The sequence below is a fragment of the Bos indicus genome, chromosome 29 (genome assembly GCF_029378745.1).
Source record: "Bos indicus isolate NIAB-ARS_2022 breed Sahiwal x Tharparkar chromosome 29, NIAB-ARS_B.indTharparkar_mat_pri_1.0, whole genome shotgun sequence".
Lineage (NCBI taxonomy): Eukaryota > Metazoa > Chordata > Mammalia > Artiodactyla > Bovidae > Bos > Bos indicus.
Genome location: NC_091788.1, coordinates 46,558,789 through 46,583,633, shown reverse-complemented (window position 1 = coordinate 46,583,633; position 24,845 = coordinate 46,558,789). Strand labels below are relative to the sequence as shown.

General features: G+C 48.7%; 1 protein-coding gene across 2 annotated transcripts in view; it reads right to left on the bottom strand.

Moving 5' to 3' along the window:
- Positions 1-1,711: 1,711 nt before the first annotated feature.
- The window catches only part of PPP6R3 (protein phosphatase 6 regulatory subunit 3), a 125,252-nt gene continuing 102,118 nt past the window's right edge, over positions 1,712-24,845 (bottom strand). For both annotated transcript variants that reach the window (XM_070783088.1, XM_070783089.1), the window contains 7 exons: positions 20,709-20,830; positions 16,282-16,435; positions 14,834-14,940; positions 13,178-13,328; positions 7,381-7,398; positions 6,999-7,118; positions 1,712-3,924 (listed from right to left, as the gene is read on the bottom strand). In XM_070783088.1, the coding sequence (XP_070639189.1) occupies positions 3,873-3,924; positions 6,999-7,118; positions 7,381-7,398; positions 13,178-13,328; positions 14,834-14,940; positions 16,282-16,435; positions 20,709-20,830 (724 nt within the window). In that variant the 3' untranslated portion in view covers positions 1,712-3,872. The remainder of the gene's footprint in view (positions 3,925-6,998; positions 7,119-7,380; positions 7,399-13,177; positions 13,329-14,833; positions 14,941-16,281; positions 16,436-20,708; positions 20,831-24,845) is intronic.

The following is a 24,845-nucleotide window of genomic DNA, read 5'->3' as shown; positions in this document are numbered from 1 at the left end:
CAGAAGCAAGTGTGCGCCCCTCAGAAGCCACTGCTCTTGTAACCCCGCCAAGTGTGATTCTCATACACACACTGGTCCGTGTTTTGTTCACTACCTGGCTTTGCCTACTGCAATGCCTGTAACATTCTATTGTTCTACCGGCCACTAAACAATGTTTGACAGTCTCCACTCACTGCTCTACTCTGACACCAAACTGACAAATTCTAAGAAAAAAATAAACACCATAACGACCTGCTTGGTCGTGTACCACAGTAACCAACAGCTACTGATAGCAGCAGCTGACATGAGCTGAGCATTTCCACACTGAGCACTGCTCTTTAAATCCTGAAGTTAACCTTCACAAAACTAACATCTGTGCCCCTCTCATCCCTGTGTGAAATGAGGACAGCCGTCCATCTCATAAAACTGCTGTGAAGGAAAGTTAATGCACATAAAGCTTTTAGGACAGTGCTTGAAGATCTCAGTTTTGGTTAACAAGCAGAGAACCGTACAGGAGAAATAAAAACAGAACCACCCAACATCTTACGTCATGTGGTATGAAACACCGTCAGCTGAGTGGCCCTCATCTTTCAGCACATACAAGCCATCTCAGGGAACAAATTCAAAGGCAGCACTTTGTTCTGTTCACTAGGTAAGCGATGAAGGACTGGCAGAGATGGTAAGGGAAAAGCCCAGACACTGACCACTGAAATGAAGGGCTCAGCAGGAAAGGCATCAGTAAGGACAGGAACAGGAAGCAGACAAAGAAACTGAATCAAAGGAGAGGCTGGCTGTGGAGTGAGGCAAGCAACTCGACTCCTGGCCTGTCCCCGGGGTCCAGGAGCAGCAGACAGTGGACAAAGCAAGGGGCGTGGCTCCGTCCCGACAAAACTGAACACAGGTGTTGCGCCAGACGCGAGAGGTAGCTGACCCTGGGGCAGGAAAATTACTAAATCCATCTTTCTGGAGCGAAGGCACCTGAGTTCTCCAGAGGTGCAGGCTGTAAACAGCTCAAACCCAGGCTCGAAGCCAAGATTTGCAAAGGCCAGTAGGTGACATTAGCAGCTGGAGAAGCGAGCAGGGCGTTCATACTAACATTTCTTGTTTTATATCCATGAACTCATTGCTGTGGTTTTCCCATGTGACGGAAAAAGCAGCTGAGACAGAAAAGTTCTCCATCTTGTGCGGGTGGAGTGACTTGTGAGTATGTCAGTGCCAGCTGGCCCCGGTGCCCTTGATGCCTTGGCCCTGAGAGCCTGGCAGGTCCCGCGGTGTCCAGGTACGTAGAGGTGTGTGTCCAGACTAACACAGGGGCCTGGTGACCAGCTGGCTCTGGAGGACGGGTACCAACCAGGGGGACATTTTCTCATGCAAACAGATGGGGAAACAGGGACAGCGAGCAGCTGTGCCATGGCGGTGGTGTTGTGGAACAACTGAGAAGTTTCACCTCCAAGTTACTGCTGGGTCTAGATGCCAGAGCCCCAGGCTGGGGAGGCGCTAAACACGGAGGACACACACAGCAGGAAGACTTGGGCTCACGGTGCTCCCACCGTCGACACCGCCTGCTCTCGCCGCGGGGGCAGGACGCGTGTAGCTCGTCACCCAGCATGGCTCCTTCTCGCCAGCCCAGGATCCTGTGCCAGGGAGCCCGACCCCTCAGAATCCGGTGGTGTGCTCTCACGGCCCCAAACCCTGTCTGGTTACTAGAGCCCAAGCAAGGTACAGAGAAGACTTCTGGAAACAAAGAACCAGGCTTTATTTTGTCGTTTTTTTCTTTTTTTAAATACAGGTCTGGTATTATAGACATCTGTAGTCTTGCATTCAGTAGGGCCAACCCACAAAAATTAAAGTAGAAACTCAATGAGCGTGTACTCGCTCCAATCCCTGGGGCTGGCAGACTCCCACTCCCAACAGGCTCTGCACTGCCCACCCGTGTCCCCTCCCTGCCAGGCGAGACGAGCAGGACACACCCCAAGGAGAAGCCCCAAGGGCCCTTCCATCAGCAGCGGGTGGGATGAACAAGATGCCGGGTTTACCTTGGGAAGGTGCAGAGGCCGAGGAGATCCAGAGGGTGCGGGACTGTGTGTGCAGCCCTGGAGCCAGGCGGCCCCTGCAGAGCTCTCCACCAGGCCAGACCAGGGCACGCCGGCCGCCGGCAGTTCCCGAGGTCGGGCCGCGTCGGTCAGCACCCTTGAGACCAGCGAGGGGAGGCCTGTCCTCTGGCGGCGTTGAGGGTCCAGGGGAGCGTGCTCGAGGACAGTGTCTTCTGAGAGGAGCTCCCGACAGAAAGGGTCCCTGAGTTGGTGCAGAGGCCAGTGTGGCAGCCCCACTGACTGTCCCAGGGCACGCGGTTGGCCCCACTGTCCTTGGGGGCTAGTCGGCCTCCGGAAACCTCACCAAGGGCCTCCACACCATTTACAGTGGAAAAGTAAACCAGAAATAAGGCATTAGACATTTGATTTTTTTTATTTCCATATGCAATGTAATGTTTAGGCACGCTGCTTGGGATGCTATTTCTAAAAAAATCGTTGGCCATTTTTCAGAATATCCTTTTGGTTTTAAATACTGGTCAGGAAAAACAAATGATGTAAAAATACGTGAATAATTTTCTATCACAGAATGAAAAACTGATTCGCATCTACAAGAGCAAGAGGTGACGTAATCTGACCCTTCCACCCGACTGTGCGGCAATGTGCGCTATATTGCTGCAGCTGTTGAGAAGGCTGTGATGTATTTTTATATCGACATAGAAAATTATAAATTACACTGAATTAGTATCCATAATCACTATATATGTACACAAACCAGTTCTAAAAAAAAATACACTGGTTTAGAATTTACGAGTGAAAACCTCACAAGGTACAGTAAAACAATGAACATGCTGAGGTGCTGGACTCTGGTTTCTAGTTTAAAAAGACGAGCCTGTAAAATGAACGCACTCTAATTCCATTAGCAGCACGAGCATTTCCCCACTGACTTGCCTAATACGATTCAGGTATGTTACAGATGCAGATTGCTCTGAAATGTTCATTGGTGATGCTTGTTATTAACAAGGTAAATTTTGGTGAATGGGTTAAAAGGCAGATGAACAACCAAAACAAAACATAAAACAAAAAAAAAACCCAAACCACAAGCCATGTACACTCCCAATATTCTAGTGTTTCACCTGTAGGGATAAACAGTTCAAGCAAACAAGACTTTAACAGAACGTATGGCTTTACAGTAACACAATTATCAACTAAGTTGTAGCAATAAATACTTAATCTCTACCAATAGACTTACATTTTTTGATCCGTTTTTAAACAATACAGAAAACAGTTACCAATTAAAAACTGGTTATAAAAAGAACACCAAATATTTCTTATTCAAAATCACTTTTGTAAGTTAGAACAACCAAAATAACACTTAGAGGGCATTTCAATCCTACAACTCCTTGTCAACCTGGAAGAAAAATGAATTCAGAATTTTGTACAAGGTGAAAAATGTATGAAAACTGCCTAATACTTTGGTCACACTAATAATTGTCAAATAGTTATGTTTCAAATACAATAGATCTGTGTATTCACTTTTATAAAACTATTCTTACAGCCATTTTAACTATAGTATTACTACTATTATTACATGGGTGGCAAGATCTTATTTCACAGGCTACCCATTATTTAGAACAATACAATATAAACATACGCAAAAATTCTTGGTATTTGTCAATGTGCAACATTTGTACACGTCTGGGTTTCTCTGTACAGCGTCTTAGACTAGAATAGAAAGCTTGCTGGTCCTGATCCCTTGCAGAGTGAGTGCAGCGGCGGTGGCTCGGCGGGCTCCCCACGCAGCCCGGAGCCCCACCTGCGCGGCGCCCGCAGCCCTCGGTCAGCAGCATGGGGGGCTCCTCATCATACGGGGCCATTGACCGCCACGTCGCCCGGCACGCTCAGCTGCTCAGTCCTGCAGGGGGGCGAGAGACGGCCTCAGGACTCCCAGAGAGACCAACGCCGTGCCGCCCCCCTGGAGGGGGTGGACGACGTCCATCAGAACACTGTTCAGGCGGGCCTAGAACAAAGCCTGCATTCAGGAGTCACCCCACAAAACGCTTCTTAAGTGAATGCTCCTAAAGCTCCAGAAACTAACCGCACAGCTCTAAGCTTTGGCTGAGTTGACAAGAGCTACGGAGCAGCAGGTGCTGGGAGGCCCTCCCCACCTCGCCACCAGAAGCAGGGGGACAGAAGGGCCAGCGGTCTGCAGCCACTGTTCCCTGAGCCTTCGGTAGCTATCTGATCACCCCTCCTTCAGCACAGCTTTTCATGTTCCATGCACTGCCATCCAAATGAAATTTCACTTGGAAAAGTAGGATTCTGCTTCTCAGAGAAGAGGTAGGGCAGGGGTGAGGGGAAACAAGAGAAAAGTCTGTCTTAAAAGGACCAACTTTGAGAACAAAGGCGTGCCCTGTAACACGTATTCCCATGAAGCAAAGGTCAGGGTAACGCTGGGGGGAGGGGGTGTGTGTGTGTGTGTGTGTGTGTGTGATGACAGGGGTGTGTGTGTGTGTGTGATGACAGGGGTGTGTGTGTGTGTGTGTGTGTGTGTGTGTGATGACAGGGGTGTGTGTGTGTGTGTGATGACAGGGGTGTGTGTGTGTGTGTGTGATGACAGGGTGTGTGTGTGTGTGTGTGTGTGATGACAGGGGTGTGTGTGTGTGTGTGTGTGTGTGTGATGACAGGGTACCCAGGACATTCCTGCCAAAAACACAACTGGAGCACGTAGGAGATCCTTCACGGTGCTCCCAACACCTTCCAGAGAAGACCCCGGAAAGAAGACAGTGCTGACGGTGGGCAGCACAAGGCCTCCTGACCCGGCGTCCACCGCTTCAGCCCGTCAGTCCCAACAGAGACCCGTGAAGTCAGCTCCACACACATGGCAGACATGACCCACACTGGACGCTGTCTCATTACGCCACAGAGACACGGGCCCTGCCTTCGCCACCCGCAAGCTGTGTGATCTTCAGCACATTTCTCCACCTCTCTCAGCTTATTTTCCCCCTGTAAAAGGGAGACAGTAAGTCCCACAGAGACTAGTAGGACCACAACGTATGAAAATGCCTGTCTACACACCAAGGGCACAACACCACACACACCTGATCAACACTGAGAGGTAACGTTTTGTGGCAACAGACATCTTTAAGTCAACAGTGCACCTAAAGCTTCATGTTTGGTAGATGGACCCGAGGGTAAGACTGCACACGGAAGTCCCAAGCAGCTGTCTCCATCTTCAGCACCGCTTTACATACGCTGCTCTCGGAATGCGGCATGCTGCATCAGCAAGCCTGCCTCTGTCCCTGTGGTCAGGAGTCCGCTTCCCAGAGCACCCCTTCCAGTCCTTCAGCCGGCAGCAGGCAGTCTTCATGCCCCCGTGTTCTCTGTGGGTCTATCACCAGGACCAAACCGCTTCCCAGTGTGTGACGCCCCCCTCCCTCCCTTCCTGCTCCTCCGCCACCTGAGGCCTGCAGGTTGGGAGATGTCTCCAGGCTTGGAGAAGAACACAGCAGGTTTCCCCTGGGGCAGACACCCTGCACTCCAGAGCCCAGTAACTGCTCCCACAGGCCTGCCTCACTCGCATCAGAGAAAGCAGACCCAGGAGCCACGACTCCAGAGCAGGCGGGTTAGCTAGGTTGTAGGCAGCGCACAATATAAAGGAAATTTATGGGCAGACAGTGTAGAGATGGTGATAACTGGTCAGATCTACGAGGACCTCTGGAAAAACAAAGGAAAAAACTCCAGGCAAAAAATGACTTACCTAGACCCTGAGCAGCACAGCTCAGGCTGGACCCCCACAGCTAGAGGGCCCCTCGGACTCTTCCTCCCAAATCCTCCACTAGAGCCAACAGGTACAAGTAGTTCTTATAACCGACTCAGTTTATACAAAGTAATTAATTGCAAAAGCAAAGCCCTCATTCTAGCAGTAATTCCTCAAGAGAATGAAAAGCTGGGTTTGCTACACAAGGAACAGGAGGTTTACGGACTTTTGAACCGAGAGTGCCCCCTGCTGGTAACCACTGGTTATACTGCCCCTAAAATGCCTGGATTTTGAGGGGTCAGGTGAGCAGAAAGCACGTCCCTGAAAAGGCTTCCTAAGGTTCCTCTATTCCTTATGGAAGGAATCTACAATCAAAAAAGGATATCTTTTTGATTCTATATATATATATACATAGGATATATTCAATATATATTGGATATATTCAATCAAAAAAGTTCCCTCTGTGCAGGGCTGAGCAGAGGTCTGTGTGGTCCAAGGCAAGCTCTGATGCAGCAGGAGGCTGTCCTGGCTTGTGGGGCCTACGGTCGCCCTCGGGGACGGGCGAAGGCTGGGGCTTGGCCTGTGCCTCCAGACCAATGGCTCAGGCTAAGCTTAAGCCCACTAGAGAGGGAACGTTATACTGCAAATCCCTTGACTCTGCAGGTAGGAGCTTCATACTTCATCCGGACAAGATAAGTATTTTGCAAAAATAAAACCAAAGACGGACTCACATTAAGAGTTCAGAACACTGAGCTTACACACAGGGAGCTGCACTCTGGGAAGCCACCTGAGTGTCACGTGGACACATCTGCACAAGTGGGCACAGGAGCCGCTTGTCTTGGTAGCTGGGTGACTGCAGGACAGAGGGAACCCAATCCTGGAGGGGCTCAGTATCAGCCCCAACTTGGTGCCCCTTCAAGAAAAACAGGAGGGGGTATGCCAGAATGAGAGGCCCTTCCACCCCCAACAACTTCTCAGAGAACCAGTGACACTACCTCCAAGAAGCAGACAGTTTTCAGCTTCTGGGCCAGGAGGCGCGCTGCGACACGTGAGTTCTCAGCTCAGTCACCTGGCTGCCATACAGGACTGAGGAACACCACCGTGCTGAGCAGTTACTGATGAGCTGAGGACAGCTGTAATGGCCCTCACCCCGAGGCCCGTGCCCCTCGCGGCTCCCAGGAGACAAAGCGGGGCAGGGCTGAGACGGCCGGCAGGAAGCAGGCACTCACCTCTGCTCTGGGCTGCTGCTGGGGGGCCGGGGGGCCACAGACTTGCCCTCCGCCGTCTCAGGGCTCTCCTCCACGTCCTTACAAGCAGCATCTTGAGAGGTAGACAGTTTTCCTTCCTCACTGCATAAAGAGGGTGACAGGCAGCGTGAGAGGCCAAGGTGGCACCAGCAGGCGGAGGATGAGGACGCATGCGATGGCTCTGAAGTCATGGTGGCCGTGGAGCCAAGCCCCGGGGCTAAGCATGCTCGGGGAGGGGGCGCAGGGGCCACAGACACGCCGGGGAGACCACGGAGCAGGAGGACCACACACGTGGGAGCTGAGAGAGGGACGATGTGATGCGGTTGGTGTCTGGTAAAGAACAGCCCTGCGGCACTGTACATACCGGTAGGATCTCAACACTCTGAGGCCAAGGGTGCAAAACAGAAAAAGAAATGGACAAGACTTTCAGAATACTCCTAAAATGAGGTATTTGGGGGAATACTACGTCCACGACTGCATATAAGCAAAACTGCAGGCTCGGAGGAGGTGTCAAATGAACCTGTTTGAAGGAACGAGTCTTCAGTTAAAGGTTTTGCGCCCAGGGCCAAGCCCCCCATCGGCTTGCTGGCTGAGGTCCCGGAAGCAGGAGGCCATGCAGCTGAGCCAGGACCAGCTTCTCGAGCTGTCTCTGACAAGGCCTGAGAAGGACAAACCGTGGCGGGAGAGAGCGGGAACAGTGGCCAGGAGCGAGGCAAACCGAGCCTTAGGGGTCAGAGGACTTGGGGACATGAAACACCCCTTCAACGCTCCTGGCGTCTCCACTGTCTGGGGACTAGAAACTTAAGACTTTTGCCTATTCTGTCTGGATTTCCCTTTTTTTTTGGTGACACAATTCAAGACAGCACTAAACGGAGCTTGAGGGCAGCTACAGGTCCCACCATCCTTAGTGCTGGGTCCTATCTTCGACCTGCTTGTGAGAAACCTCATTTTAGGATGACTTCTGAGTGGCTTTCAGATGGCTTGGGGCAATACATTTATGGGAAGGGACCCGAAGTCTAGCCCATTCCTCCTCCTAATTCATCCCTACTCTCCATTCCCTGCTCAACACTGCTATGCTGATGCGTTCCATGCCTGTTACCTTCATTGTTGTAAAATGTACAGTCATTTTACCCATGTGGATTCTGAGACCCGTGACTAGCCGTGAATCGCACCCTCCCTGCCCTTGGGACGGTCCCAGCTCAGCTGGGAGCTCCGCCTGCCCTGCTGACTGGAGCACAGCACCCCGAGGCGCCCACCTCCCGTCGCACAGCGCACCTCGCAGAGACCAGAGCCTGTACACACAAAGCCGCACAGTCGCCACTGCCTGCCTCCGGCCCAGGGTACCCACTCGGGCCCCTCTCAGGCTTCACATCCAGGACTGGAAAACAGTCATCTTTCCAACTACAAGGAAGCCCCCACTGCCCCCGAGAATGACTGCCCCGGTCAGCATCCACCACGAGCAGGGCCTTGGGGCTCCTGCGGCCCCACACCCACCAACACTCACGCTCCCCATTGTTCCCCTCCTGCTGCTCTAGTAAGATGTGTCTGAGTTCTCAGAATCTGAGTTTTTCTTCTTTTTGCCCCTTTGGGTTTCCTTGTCTATAAACTGCCTGTTGCTATTTTTTGCCTGTTTTCCGATATGGATTTTCATTCTTTTCCTTACTGGTTTGAATATTAAATGCTAATTTCTGGCTGATTTAGAACTGTAAACTTTTCCCCCTTAATCTGCCATTTGCCTCTTAATTTTGTCTACAGTAATTTATCAACCAGAAATTCTTCACTGTGATGTAACCCAATCCTATCCTCTGCGTGAGGTTTATGCTTTTAAAGGCAGTTTGTTTTGTTTCAAAAAAGAAGCCCCTTACTGCCCTCAGGTCAGAACACTGTGTTTTCTTCTAACTACCATGAGACTGACCACACCACTCCATCCCAGTACTGCATTTTCCCATCTGGAAAGTGGGATGATAACCATGGTGCTTTCAGTTTTAATCATATACAACTTTTTTTTCCCCCAAACGCTTCATCAAAAATGTCAAATGATTTCTTCATTCTGTTAATATGCACTGAATTACCCAGACAGATTTTCTAATGTTGAACCATCTTTACAATTCAGGGATAAACTAACGGATCATTATGAAGTATTTCTGGTATACCTTAAGGATGCTGAACCATCTTTACAGTTGAGAGATGAACCAATCATTACGAATTTTTTGTGTATACTATTAGGTTCAGTTAGCAGATATTTCACATAGGATTTCTGCATTTAGTTTGCCTGTAAGTGACATAAGCTGATCATTTTCTGTAATTATTTTCATCTGGTTCTGGAATTAGGTTTTCACCGCTTCATAAAAAGGTCCAGGCAGTTTGGGCACGTTTTCTATTTTCTGTAACAACTTAGGAATTAATAGATTAACATGTAACATGCATGAGACAGCACTGAATTGGCACCGTCACTGACACGGCCTGGCCCATTAGTCAGTCCACTTTTCCCTCTGCAAATGCCTTGTTTGTATCCTCTGTCAAATTATAAAAGTTATTTACTGTCTCGTCCTTTGATATTAGGTTCCCCCTATATCCTGTGTGTTTCTTTGCTAGTTATGACTTGTCTTTTCTTTCACTTTATTGTGTCTTTTAGAAGACTAGAAACTTTGTCTTTCCTACCCGTACCAAGAACAGAGGTTTAACTTGTTCTCTTACATGGATATTTACAATCTATCCGTCCCTTCTCTCTTCACTGTCACCTGACCACATCAGTGTACGGGTCTGCTCGCACAGCCCTGCACCACGGCCACGGCATCGTCTTAGCAACAGTGAGCGCTGACAGCTACCACGGTGAGGCCCCTCACTCTCCTCTTTACAGTGATCCTGCTCTTCACGGCTCTCCTCGGTCTTCTCTGAAAATTACCATCAGTTTCTCCCTTTCATAAAAAACTCCATTGAGATTTTGAGGAGAAATCCATTGAGAAGCAATGCCAAAGTTAGCAAACGTGCTGTGAAGTCACTTCGTCGCGTCTTGACTCTTTGCGACCCTACGGACTGTGGCCCACTAGGCTCCTCTGTCCATGAGATTCTCCAGGCAAGAACTGGAGTGGGTTGCCATGCCCTCCTGCAGGGGCTTTCTTGACCCAGGGACTGAACCCGCACCTCTTACGTCTCCCGCACTGGCAGGCGGGTTCTTCACCACGAGTGCCACCTGGGAAGCCCTTCTGGCAAACATGGTAATCAGCAAACTCTCAAAGGTCGTAATAACCCGGAGACCCACGATGGTGTGGTCACTCACCTCCAGCCAGACATCCTAGAGTATGAAGTCAACTAGGCCTTAGGAAGCATTTCTATGAACAAAGCTGGTGGAGGTGATGGAATTCCAACTAAGCTGTTTCAAATTCTAAAAGATGATGCTGTGAAAGTGTTGCACTCAATACACCAGCAAATTTGGAAAACTCACCAGTGGCCATAGGACTGGAAAGGTCAGTTTTCATTTTCATTCCAATCCCAAAGAAGGCCAATGCCAAAGAATGTTCAAACTACAGTACAACTGCACTCATTTCACATGCTAGCAAGGTAATCAGTACATGAACCGAGAACTGTCAGATGTACAAGATGGACTTAGAAAAGGCAGAGGAACCAGAGATCAAATTGTCAAGATTCTCTGGATCACAGAGAAAGCAAGGGAATTCCAGAAAAACATCTACTTCTGCTTCATTGACTATGCTAAAGCCCTTGACTGCATGGATCACAACAAACTGTGGAAAATTCTTAAAAGAGATGGGAATACCAGACCACCTTACCTGCCTCCTGAGAATCCTGTATATAGGTCAAGAAGCAACAGTTAGAACAAGACATGGAACAACAGACTGGTTCCAAATTGGGAAAGGAGTATGTCAAGTCTATACACTGTTACCCTGTTTATTTAACTTCTATTCAGAGTACATCAAGTGAAATGCCAGGCTGGATGAATCACAAGCTGGAAGCAAGAGTGCTGGGAAAAATATAAACAACCTCAGATATGCAGATGATACCACCCTAATGACAGAAAGTGAAGAGGAACTAAAGAGCCTCTTGAGGAAAGTGAAACAGGAGAGTGAAAAAGCTGGCTTAAAACTCAACATTAAAAAACTAAGATCATGGTATCCAGTCCCATCACTTCATGGTAAACAGAAGGGGAAAGAGTGGAAACAGTGACAGATTTTATTTTCCTGGGCTCCAAAATCACTGCAGATGGTAACTGTAGCCATGAAATTAAAAGATGCTTGCTCCCTGGAAGGAAAGCTATGACAAACCTAGACAGCATATTAAAAAGCAGAGACATCATTTTACTGGCAATGGTCCATAGAGTCAAAGCAATGGTTTTTCCAGGAGTCATGTACAGATAAGAGAGTTGGACCATAATGAAGGCTGAGCACCAAAGAATTGATGCTTTTGAATTGTAGTGCTGGAGAAGACTCTTGAGAGGCCCTTAAACTGCAGGGAGATCAAACCAGTCAATTCTAAAGGAAACCAACCCTGAATATTCATTGGAAGGACTGAAGCTCTAATACTTTGGCCACTGATGCTGGCAAAGACTGAGGGTAGGAAGGGAAAGGGGCAACAGAGGATGAGATGGTTGGATAGCATCACCAACTTAATACACAGGAGTTTGAGCAAACTCTGGGAAATAGTGACGAACGGAGAAGCCTGGTGTACTGCAGTCCCTGGGGTCACCGAGTCTGACACGATTCGGTGATTGAACAACAAGGAAACACGGTACTGATGTCTCCCCCTGTGCATTTAGGTCTTTCGGTCTCAGATACAGACAAGGTTTAACTTTTCATGTAAAGGGGAGGGGGCACATCTAAGACATCTTGTGCTGGCTTCTAAGATGCAATCGACTTGTGCGTGTATTCAATAAACTTGCTAAACTTTACTAGCAATTTTAATGTTTACATACAGATTCCACTGGAATTTTTATATAGCAAGTTGTAAGCTACAAATAATCTGCAGTCATGGGGTCGCAAAGAGTCAGACACGACTGAGTGACCAAGCTGACCCTGCAAATAAACAATAACCATTTTACTTCTTTGGAATCTGTACGCCTTTTATTTACTTTTATTTTATGCTGCTTGTGCTAAGACCAGCAGCACAGTGCTGATGAGAAGCAGTAACTGCAGGGCTCACTGTCTGTCTTGTCTTTGAAAATGAGTATTTCTTCAAAATAATGTTTCACTGTTAAGAATTGAGTCTGCTGTGGATTTTCAGTGGACACCTTTATCAGTAGCTGCTTCTTATTCCTAGTTTGCTAAATGGTCACAAATAGCTTTAATTTTTATCAAATGTTTTTTTACCTACTGAAAGTCCAAAAGGTTTCCAACCTTTTGTCTATGAATTACCATCAGTAATCTTTAAAATGCTGTAATATCCTTGCATTCATGAGATACACCCTTGGTCATGAGTTAAAACCACACTGCTAGATTCGGTTTGCCACCTCGTAACTTAAAAGTATCTACATACAGACCCACGCGTGAGCTCAGCCCACAGTCATCTCTTCTTTCATGCTTTGTTTCGCGCTGACTTCTCAAGCTGGGACGCGTTATTCTTGTGATACGAAAGGGTCTGTGTACGATGGAGACCAGAGCTCTGAGCACCGAGTTAGCTGCAGTCTGTGGGTTTTGGTAGAACCTTTTTCACTAGTTTTTCAGCTTTGCTTTTAATTTGCATTATGATTCCTTTTTTGACACATAAGTTTACAAGTGAGGGTAATTTCCAAATATGTTTTTGTAAGCTATCATTCTGTCATGAATTCTGCTGGCTGCATTGTATCTGGAGGAAATGATCTGTATAAGACCCGAACTTATGGTTTAGATGGTCCCAGCTTTGTTGCCTGTATCCAATTCCTGTTTCTAGAGGTATGTCGTCAGTTCTTCAAACTCATGTATTTTGAATCCGATCAGTCTTTTCAACCTTTAGTCTTCAAAATACTATTCAAAGGGGAAGGGCACAGACACCGAGAGAGCCAAACTCCATCTCTTTGTTAAGACTTAATAAATTTAATGGAAGTAATAGAACAATGTCAGGCTAATGTCTGAATCCACACTGCAACCAAATTACAGATGTTAGTATTTGTGGCTTCTCCTCCACCACCCTCCCGACAACCTGAAGCTGCCAGTATGACCGAGCCTGGTTACCTTTTGAAGACCGCAGTTTCTGTCTTGGCATCTACAGTGAGGCTGAGAGTTTCCTTCATGCCGCCATTCATCACTGTCTCAGTTACCTTGTCTGTACTTTCCGCATCCTCCTCGCCGTCGGAGCTGGCTTCCATGGCCACACTGCCTGGCGCTGAAAAGAACACACAGCTGATGGTCAGGTGCATCAACAAGGACTAGGAGCTGCCGCCCCCTGTGCAGACCCTCCCACCCAGCGCCACCTCAGCTGTTTGGAGACAGAGACATGAGATGGTCTGCCCGCTGCTGCCTCTTTATGACGCCCACGAGACAGAAGCTGCAAGGGTCACTGACTACAGCCCAGGACCAGCTAGACCACCGGTCTCCCCGCTACCTGCACACTCAACTGTCCTCAGATGACTGCCCTGCCCCTCACTGCTCCAGCTGCCAACAGAGGGCAGAGTAGGCGGCCGAGTATTCTGTAGCCACAACCCATCATTCGGCCGGCACTGTTCTCGTTCACCCTGCACCTCTCGCTTGTCCACGACTCAGGTCCTGTTTTCCCTGTCTGCTAAATTACCTTGCTGGGGTTCTCTGTGGGTCATTGTTTGCCCTATGAGAGGGAGTCATGTGGTAAACCGCTGATGAGCATCTGAATTCACACCTGGCCTCAGAGGCCAGGTCAAACCACCCAGCCTGGGCCTGAGTTTTCTTATGAACAAAACTGGAGGTGTTTGAACCCCCTTACAGAACTGCTCAGGGATAAACTAGGTCATCTATATACAATGTGGCTCAGACAGTAAAGCGTCTGCCTACAAGGCAGGAGACCCAGTTTCAATCCCTGGGTGGGGAAGATCCCCTGGAGAAGGCAATGGCACCCCACTCCAGTACTCTTGCCTGGAAAACGCCATGGACGGAGGAGCCTGGTGGGCTGCAGTCCATGGGGTCGCAGAGTCTGACACGACTGAGCGACGTCACTTTCACTTTTCAGAGGAATGACAAAAACAACAATGATCTCTGGGTTGCTCCTCCCCCTTGCCCCTGGGCTCTTGTGCCCACACACGCACCTGCATTTTCTGAGACCTTTTTGTCTCTGCCTGTCAAGCCCTCCTTCTCGCCCCTTTACCAACTTCCCACAGCCCTAATCATGAGGCTGGAAACAGTTCAGGGCCCATGCAAACTACACCTGCCTATTCTGAGTAAGACAGCCACTGGACAACCTCAGCCATTTCACCTGTTCATAAAGATGCAAAGAAATAAACCACCACACAGCCTGAAATGCACCCAGACAGCACCCCCCAGCAATAAGAGCACGGGGTGCAGCCAGGCCTGGAGCGCCCACCCAAGTGCTGGTCTCACCCCCCGGGTGCTGCAGGCCAAGACCTCGTCCTTTCTGGGCCTCTTTCCTTTCCTGTCTTGAGGGGACTGAACGACTGGCAACTTAGATACCTTACTCTTTTTATGATCAGCATGCTGTGGTTCTGGAATAAACACACAACTGCTTTTCGCCCAAAGCCCTGAGGATATCAGACCCACATCTCATTTTCCTGGGTCCTTTGAGCCCTTGAACTTTTAGAAATATGCTTTGTGGACAAAGACAACTCCCCAGATCTAGGGAACCCAGCGTCACGTTCCAGAGCGGACACCCGCCAGGAGAGCGTCCGCTGGTCCTGGACCCACCTTCCGGCTGAACGGCCAGCGCAGCCACACTGGGCGTCAGAGGGTCCATCGGCTCAGAGCTGGTTTCCATCTCCACTGGGGAATTACTCCTTAAAGCATCTTTCGTACTTTCAGAAAAGAGAAAATTCAGAGGTGAGCAGTGGGAGACGGCCCTCAGGATCATCATTCACAGAAAACCTTTGAACACTAGTTTCAAATCCACTGTGGAGACACAGCTGGTTACAGACTCCAAGAAACACAAATGTGAGTGTGGACGGCAGAGTGGAGTGGCAGATGAGCCAGGGTGGGAGATGTTCTGTTGGGTCAGCAGGGCAGCGACACGGGGACTTCTCGGAGGTTTCCAGAGTCTCAAGATGCCCTCAAGCCCCTCAGGCTCACACAAGCACCAGGCTCCCGAGGTTGGGACAGTAGTGCATACCCTGTACACTATCAACTGTATCTACAGTTCCATTTTTACAAAACTCCTATCACCTCTAGGCAAACTGCCCAGACGGCCTGGCCCTGTTGATGATGTTTAATGAGACAACATGGCCCGTGCACAAGGGCTTGTAAAGGGAAGCAGTTGCTTCAGCAGCATTCTCAAGTAACCAGAAGAGCAAGAGGCAGAAACCTGGCTGCCCTGTACCGGAGGAGAACCAGCATCTCCTTGTATCTTGGAGACATTTTCCATAAACCTCACTTCACCTCTGAGTAACGGCTTACTGCTACTATCAGAGGTGATATGAAGCAACGTGGGTTTTAGTCTCCTCTCCTGATTTGTCTACAATGGTAACTGCTAGCTCACATCGGGTTGTTTTCTAATCTTTGCCATTACAGTGACTATTTAAAAACATGTCTTGTTAGAACAGGGAAAGCAAGTCTTTCAAGTCGGGGGGTGGAAACCTCCACCCCATTTTTTCAGGAGACAAAATGAAACAACAGTAAGCAAATCAAAATAAGTGTAAGGAGACATGAAATCCATGGTTAATACTCAAAGCTGACAATATCATTCAGGAAAACTACAAAATGATCAGTTGCTGTTGCTCAGACTAATGTAATTAACAAGACTGACAGTCACATCTGACACACCTACCCCTAAATTTACAGTACTAGATTAGCTCCAAGCGGAATGTACGTTCAGTATCATCTATTAAATGCAAGGTACATGCAGTGTCTCCATAACGCTCTCCACGGAGGTGCCCCTCAGGAACTCCCGGGCTCCACCGTCAGCACTCTGCCCCTGACTCCCTGGGCCATCTCCTCAACCCACTTTATCATCCACTCCTCCTCCCAGCTCACCCAGGAGGAGAGCAGGGAGGAAGAGGGTGGTGCTTCCTCGTAACTCAGAGCTGTGTCTACATCCCCCCCGTTGATTTTTCAATCTTGTTTAAGGCACTGTATTCAACTGGGAACATGCCTCACGCCCGGTCCTCAGGTGGGAAGGATGGGAGAGCCGCGCACGCACTCACCTCAGGGAAGACGTGAACTCTGAGAAAGAAGCCCAGCCTGTCTCCTTCGTCGGCATAGGCTCCTCCGTGCTCCAGACGTCAGACCCCACGGAGTCTAAGGGAGCACCGTGCGTCGTCTCCATGGGGACATCAAAGTTGGCTGACCAGTTGGGTGCTAAAAAGGGGAGGAATTCCACTTTGAGAATGCTTCAGTAACTTAATGTAACACAAGCATTTTTCAAAACCAGATGTGCAGTGGTAAGTAAAGAAAAAAGACCGCAGGTGTGGGGCAAAGGGTATTCTAACGGACTGCTGGTGGGAGTGGATAAGCCACAACCACGTGGAGGGCCATTCGATAACGCCTATTATAAAACTGTGTGTTTCCTTTGATCCCTTAGCAATTCCCCTTTCTGTGATTTTTTTTCCAACAGCGATTAACACACAAGGATACAAAGTCACACAGAAAACAATACACTGATGTTAATTTCCTGACTCTGACAAAGGCACCAAGGTTACATGAACGCTTGGAGGAAGATGGGTGCAGGGCATACAGCCACTCCCTGACAATCTCTGCACCTTTTCTGCAAATCCAAAATGAGTATAAAATCAATAGTTTTGTAAAAGCATGTTAGTACTCAATCACAGTAAACTGGGAACAGCCTCAAGGCGTCCCACCCACCCCCAGTCCACAGTGGTACTTCTCACAGCTGCCCTCACCCGAGCACGCACAGCAGCGGGCTTCCCGTGACACGAGGAGGAGTACAGACTTAGTCTCTGCCCGCCCCACCGCCATTCTGAAGTGACAAAGGTTTCTGTATCTAATGAGAAGAGACTGGGAGCTCCTGGAGAGCCTCAGGATAGGGACTGGGGGAGTGGGGCAACCGAGTGCTTAGAGGGTTGGAACTTTTGGCCCTTCCCTACCCCCCCAACAACCTTCTAGAAGGGTAAGGGGCTAGAGGTCAAGTTAATCACTAATGACCAAAGATTTCACCAATCATGCCCCCTTAGCAAGGTCCCCATGAACACCTAAGCTGCAGGGCTTCGGGGCTGGGGACAGAGGTGGCAGATGAGACTCCACTGGGGACCCAAGTTCCTGCCCATGGGACCCTCTGGACCCGTCCTGTTCATCTGTAGCCTTTAATATATCAACTGGTAATGGTAGGTAAAGGGTTTTTCTGAATTCTATGAGCAGTTCTAGCAAATAATCAAACCCAAAGAGGTCATGGGAACTCCCAGTTTACAGCCAGTTGGTCAGAAGTACCGGCCGGGGGTGGGGGCGGGCGGCCGACTCGCGGGGCGAGCGAGCCCTAACCCGCGGGCCTGACTCAGACGGTCAGTGCCTTGGCTGAGCTGTGTGGGAGACTCACACATTTGGTGTCAGGAGTGAAGTTCTGAGAGCAGAGAGGAGCTCTGTTCCCGCTGGCTTGCTAGGTCCTGCAGGCACGGGAGAGTGCTCAGAGATGGGGGTGGCGGGACCGCGCGCCCTGTCTGTGCTGCTCCTCTCCTGCTGCGGTCTGGGTCCTGCCGGTCTCTGTCTCTGTTTATATGTCGCCACCCGAGGTGTGTCCCTTCAGACGAAATCAGGTCTGCTTGCTCTCATCACACACCGTGCTGTTCCTTCTCAGTACCCCATGCTGAATGCCCAAATGCTTGCTGCGGACGAGCTGGCAGTGGGGACCACCGCTCTTTATCAGGGATGCTCTCTATCACAACTGGAGGCTCCAGGCTGTAAGGAAGGAATGCTAGGCTACGGGATCCGCGAGCTACTTGGGGATGCTCCTCAAGACAAACGACCAAGAAGGACCTGTGTGTAACAGAAGTGCTCCAACCTACAGACCTTCCCGGGACTCCAGGCAACTTACTCAGCTCCCCTGGGCTAGCTTTCCTCATCTTTTCACTTCCGATAAAACCATCTACTTAGTCCTGAGGGTTAAATGAGGGCCTCATCTAGCAGGTACTGAGGGAGGGCTGTTTCTGAGCTTCCTGCCCTCTGGTCTGTGTACCCACGCGGCAGGGCTCCATGGGCTCTGAGAAGAAATAGGACCTTAATGTCTGAAAACCTCACCTGCAACCTCAGAAAGTCAAGAAAGTGAAAGTGTTAGTCACTCAGTCATGTTTGACTCTTTGCGACCCCAAAGACTGTACCCTGCCAAGCTCCTCTGTCCATGGGGATTCTCCAGGCAAGAATATTGGAGCTTGTTGCCATTTCCTTCTCCAGGGGATCTTCCCGACCCAGGAATTGAACCCTGGTCTCCTGAATTGCAGGCAGATTTTTTACCATTTGTCACCTCCAGGGAAGGTGACAGGTATTTCTGCTGCCCACCATATGCAAAGTTCTGGACTCACTCCATCCAAATAAACCAGGCTACACAGAAATGACTGTTGTTAGTCATTTCCTATCATCATCATCCCAGGACAGTCTTTCCCAGACTAGCTCCCCAGAATTACTCTAACATTAACTGTTGAGAAACTCTTCTCAACAGTCAAGAAAAACTGTGGAAGAAGCCGCAGAGATTGGGTGGACGGCGGAAGCTCTCAAGTCAGAGGCTGAGGCAGCTCAGAGCCCTGGAGGGGAGCACTCCCCACCCCTGGTCCCACCTCAACCCCAGCTGACCTGCCAGTGCAAAGAAAGCTTTCCCAAGCAGCAAGGTCAGGAGGGCTGAGACCTGCGAGGCCATGCCCTGTGGGTGAACATCACACCCCCGCCCTTTGTCTCTCCCTGTCCCCACACCCAGCTCCAGAGACACCAGGACAGTGGGAGTGAGTCACACCAAGTGTATGGTCTCTCCCCAAGACACTTACCACCCACTCAGCGATCTCACAGATCCACAGACTCCAAAATACCACTCAGCCTTAACAAAGAATAATAAAATCCTGCTACACACTTGAACATGGATGAACCTGGAGGGCACCATGCTAAGGAAAGTAAACCAGTCACAAAAAGACAAAATACTCCATGATTCCACTTAGGATGAGGTCCCTAGAGGAGTCAAATTCAGAGACAGAAGGTAGAACGGTGGTGGCCAGGGGCTGGGGGAAGGGGAGTGGCGAGTGCTGTTTATGGGTATAGCTTCAGCTTTGCAAGGTGAGAAAGTTCTAGAGGCTCCACTGCACAACAGTGTGAATACACAACACTACTGAACCACACAGGTGAACACACACGCACACACACACACACACACACACACAAGCCGAGAGCTCAAGGCCTCCAGCCGCCTGCCCCCGCTCCTGATGAGCCCCCGCTGTTTCTCACATCTCACACTGAGTCTCGCTGCTGGTCTTCCTGTCCCCAAGCACACTTTCCAATCCAGCTTTCACACTGCTACCAAGAGTAATCATGTCAAAATAGATAAATTAACGGGATTCTTAGTAAAATCCTTAGGAGGAGGATTACAACCTCCAAAATAAAATTCTCCTTCCGGCCTCTGGCCTCATCTCCACCATCCCACCCTTCCTGAGCTGCAATCACCAGCGACGGGTCCCTGTGCCTTCCTAGGAGCAGTTTTCCTGCAAGCGGACTCATCCTTACTTGTCCTCGGGACACACCCCGTCCTCTGGGAGGGCTCTGCAGAGGCCTGGGGGAGCGGGGTCCCCGTTCTCCCCACACTCTCCATCTGCTCTGAGACCCTGAGGCCCTGGAGGCCGAGCCTGTGCCCCAGCTCCTGGCACACAGCAGGAACCTGACACAGGCCGGCTGGTGTGAACGGCATCATGTCCTCCTAAAGGTGGTGAGCCGTGAAGGAGAGAGAGGACGGGGACCACGCGGGGTCTGCTGGATGCCTGCCAAGCTCCGAGGTCACAATGAGGTTGAACCTGACCCCCCAGAGTGGGGTTTCAGCCTCTAGAACCGAGGCATAAAAACCCTCCCAGGCAACAGGAAGCACTGTGGCCTGGAGGAAAGCCCCGGTATCAACCTACACGGCTACTTCATGTGAAAATCTGTCTGAACTTTTAGGCATTAACAGTATTTTTTTAAAAGGCCAGTCAACTTAAGTCTTCTTAGCAAGTGGTAAAACATAAATAAGCATTTAGCTGGGAAAATCTTAGGATTACAGGATTCATAAACTGTGAAGACCCTGTTTAAAACTGCTCCGTGAGGTACTTCCTGTGGTTTAGGAGCACTCCTGATTCTACAGTCTTCCCTCATCTTCCCAGAAGCTACAGTCTCTCCCCTTCTGCTCCAGTTCCCAGTCCCTGCAGCCGGAGGATGGACCTACAGATGTGTTGCTGTCCTCTACCCAGATGCACACAGAGGGCTTCCAAACCATAGAGACACCCTCTCATCAAAGGTGTGACTGGTTCCTCCCATCAGGCCTGGCCCCCGAGACGTAAACCTCCAAGGGAACTCAAATGACACCGTGTGCTCCCACTTAACTACCCTTCAGAGGCTGTCCCAGGTTCTGGGGCCACCTCCACACACAGCGCTGACAGAGAAGGTGGCGACTTACGTTCGCTCAGGTCTACCTCCATTTTGTCCTCCGTGTTGGCAGTGCTGGATTCAAACAAGTCTTGTTTTGCTCCATCTTCTTCCTCAGAGTCTGTACTTTCCTCACTGTCTGTACTCCCCGAGCTAAGGAGAAAAGTCCAAAATATTACTGCTGCACATCGGCCCCCAGCTAAATCCAAGGTTCAAAAAGACATCCCACACAAAAACACTGTGCTGCGCTTCACCTGGGTCCCACGTGCCTGTCACTGTCAGGACTCGCCCCACCCGGGGACCAGTGGCTACCAGTGGGGCTGTGCTTGCAGACTGCTGGGATACCTTGCAGCTGCCTGGTGTGGAGGTGCCCCCTGGTGGCGAGAGTCCGCACTTCCCTCACGACCAAAGATGCTGAGCTGCTTCTCACGTGCTCACCTCCTGTTCTCAAGCATCTTTAGCCTATTTTACGGAGAAGGCAATGGCAACCCACTCCAGTACTCTTGCCTGGAAAACCCATGGATGGAGGAGCCTGGTGGGCTGCAGTCCATGGGGTCGCTAAGGGTTGGACACGACTGAGTGACTTCACTTTCACTTTCATGCATTGGAGAAGACAATGGCAACCCACTTCAGTGTTCTTGCCTGGAGAATCCCAGGGAGGGTGGAGCCTGGTGGGCTGCCGTTTATGGGGTTGCACAGAGTCGGACACGACTGAAGTGACTTAGCAGCAGCAGCCTATTTTAAAAACTGGGCTGTCTTTTCTCCTTACTATAGAGTTTGGAGAGCTCTTCATATGCTCTACATTAATGAGATACATGATTCGCAAACTTTGTCTCTTAGTGCATATGCCTTGTGCTTGCGTTAACATTGTCTTTTGAAGAATATCAGTGTTCAATTTTGATAAAGCTTAACTTACCACAATTTTTTTTCACGTATAGTGCTTCTGGTGTTCTATTTCAGAGATCTTTGCCTCACCCAAGGTCACAAAGATTTTCCAGTACTAAAGTTTTCTGTGTCTGATTCAGACATAAGATCCATTTTTGGTTACTACATATACATAGTAAGCGTACAGAGAACAAGGTCATTTTCCCATATATAATGCCCAACTACTCTAGCTCTGTTTCTTCAGACGCCTACCCTCTCTCCACTGATATGCCTCTGCACTGCTACCATCAATCAGATGTCTGTGTGTGTGTGTAGGCCTATTTATGGGCTCTCTATTCTGTCCCCTGATGTACCCGTCTGAACTACTGTACCTAGAAGTCAGGCAGTGTTAATACTGTTCTTTATGAAAGCTGTTTTGGCTATTCTAGGTCCTTTGCATCTTCACATAAATTAAAAAATCAACTTATCAACAGCTACCAAAAAACCTGCTATGATTTTGTTTAGAACAGCAATGATTCCAGATCAATTCAGATCTGGGGAGAACTGGCATCGTAATAATATTGTCTTCCAAATCATAAACATTTATCAAGCCTTGATTTCTCTCAGCTGTTCTTAGTGTATGAGCCTTGCACATCTTCTGTCAGATTTGTACATATCTAATATTTTGATGCCACTGTGAATAGTACTATTTAGTAATTTTAATTCCAATTGTTGGCTGCAGTATGTAGAAAAACAATTACACTGATCCAAGATTGTGCAATCTTGCTAAACCCACCAAACTATTCTAGGAGTCTTTTTGCAGATCCCAACAAACTTTCTACATAGATAGTCACGTTGTCTGTGAATAATGGTAATTTTTACTTTTCCTTTCCGATCAGATACCATTTATTTCCTTTTCTTGACTCACTGCACTGGCTAGCGTCTCTAACACAAACTGAAAAGCAGAGGTTAAGAACAGGCATCCTCATAGTGTTCCCAGTCTTGGGAGGAAATCATTTAGTCTTTCACCATTAAGTGGGATGTCAACTGGTAGGTTTATGCACAAGCTTTAAGCAAACTGAAGACATTCCCTTGTCTCCAGTTTGCTGAGCAGCCCTACCAGAAGCAGATGCTGAATTCAGCCACATGCCTACTGACTTTCAAATGTTAAACCAAGTCTGCACTACTGGAATAAATCTTGCATGGTCATGATGCACCAATGCTGCCGACATTTCCTAAGATTTTTAAAGAAGCTTTTGTACCTGTGCTCTTTTCACACCATATAATGCAATGCCAGCTTCTGGTATCAAGTTACAAGGAGGTGGCTTCAGACAGTGAGATGGATACTATCCCCCTCCTTTTCAATTTTATGAAAACTTCCGTAAAAACTGCTGTGATTCCTTCCTGAAACCTTTGGTAGAATTCACAAAGTCCTCTGGACCTTGAGTCTTTGTGCATGTATGTGAGAAGTTTTACACTAAAAATCCAACTTCATCAGCAGACACAGGACTATCTGGGTTATCGTTTCTCTTTTTGGTTGAGGTTTGGTAGTTTGTGTCTTTCAAAGACCACCTAAGCTGTCAGATTTATTGGCAAAGAGTTGCTCCTTGTATTCCTTATTATCCTATTAATATCCATGGAATCCATGGTGATGTCACCTGTCCTGTTCCTGATTATTAATAATTTGTATCTTTTCTCCTTGATCCTTCTGTCTAGGAGGTATATCAATTTTATTAATCTTCTCAAAGAACAACTTTTAATTATGACCCATCGATTATCATGATTTTCTCTACTGTTTTTCTGTTTCATATTTCAGGCCATTTCTTATGGTGGAAATTGAGGTCACAATAAGCTGTGTGGATCACAATAAACTGTGGAAAATTCTGAAAGAGATGGAAATACCAGACCACCTGATCTGTCTCTTGAGAAATTTGTATGCAGGTCAGGAAGCAACAGTTAGAACTGGACATGGAACAACAGACTGGTTCCAAATAGGAAAAGGAGTACGTCAAGGCTGTATATTGTCACCCTGCTTATTTAACTTATATGCAGAGTACATCATGAGAGACGCTGGGCTGGAAGAAACACAAGCTGGAATCAAGATTGCCAGGAGAAATATCAATAACCTCAGATATGCAGATGACACCACCCTTATGGCAGAAAGTGAAGAGGAACTCAAAAGCCTCTTGATGAAAGTGAAAGTGGAGAGTGAAAAAGTTGGCTTAAAGCTCAACATTCAGAAAACGAAGATCATGGCATCCGGTCCCATCACTTCATGGGAAATAGATGGGGAAACAGTGGAAACAGTGTCAGACTTTATTTTTGGAGGCTCCAAAATCACTGCAGATGGTGATTGCAGCCATGAAGTTAAAAGACGCTTACTCCTTGGAAGGAAAGTTATGACCAACCTAGATAGCATATTCAAAAGCAGAGACATTATTACTTTGCCAACAAAGGTCCGTCTAGTCAAGGCTATGGTTTTTCCTGTGGTCATGTATGGATGTGAGAGTTGGACTGTGAAGAAGGCTGAGCGCCGAAGAATTGATGCTTTTGAACTGTGGTGTTGGAGAAGACTCTTGAGAGTCCCTTGGACTGCAAGGAGATCCAACCAGTCCATTCTGAAGGAGATCAGCCCTGGGATTTCTTTGGAAGGAATGATGCTAAAGCTGAAACTCCAGTACTTTGGCCACCTCATGCGAAGAGTTGACTCATTGGAAAAGACTCTGATGCTGGGAGGGATTGGGGGCAGGAGGAGAAGGGGACAACAGAGGATGAGATGGCTGGATGGCATCACTGACTCGATGGACGTGAGTCTGAGTGAACTCCAGGAGTTGGTGATGGACAGGGAGGCCTGGCATGCTGCGATTCATGGGGTTGCAAAGAGTCGGACACGACTGAGCAACTGAACTGAACTGAACTGATTTGCTTCTTCCTTTTTAATGTAAGCAGGTAACGCTAAAAGTGATCCTTTAAGTACATTTCAGTTGCAACACCCACTTCCCGATAAATACTGAGTTCCCATTTTCTTTCAATTCAAAATACTGTGTAAATTCCCCCTTTTTTCTTTAATTCATGTGTTATTTGCTGCTGCTGCTGCTAAGTCGCTTCAGTCGTGTCCGACTCTGTGCGACTCCATAGACAGCAGCCCACCAGTCTCCCCCGTCCCTGGGATTCTCCAGGCAAGAACACTGGAGTGGGTTGCCATTTCTTTCTCCAATGCATGAAAGTGAAGAGTGAAAGTGAAGTCGCTCAGTCGTGTCCGACTCTTAGCGACCCGGTGGACTGCAGCCCACCAGGCTCCTGC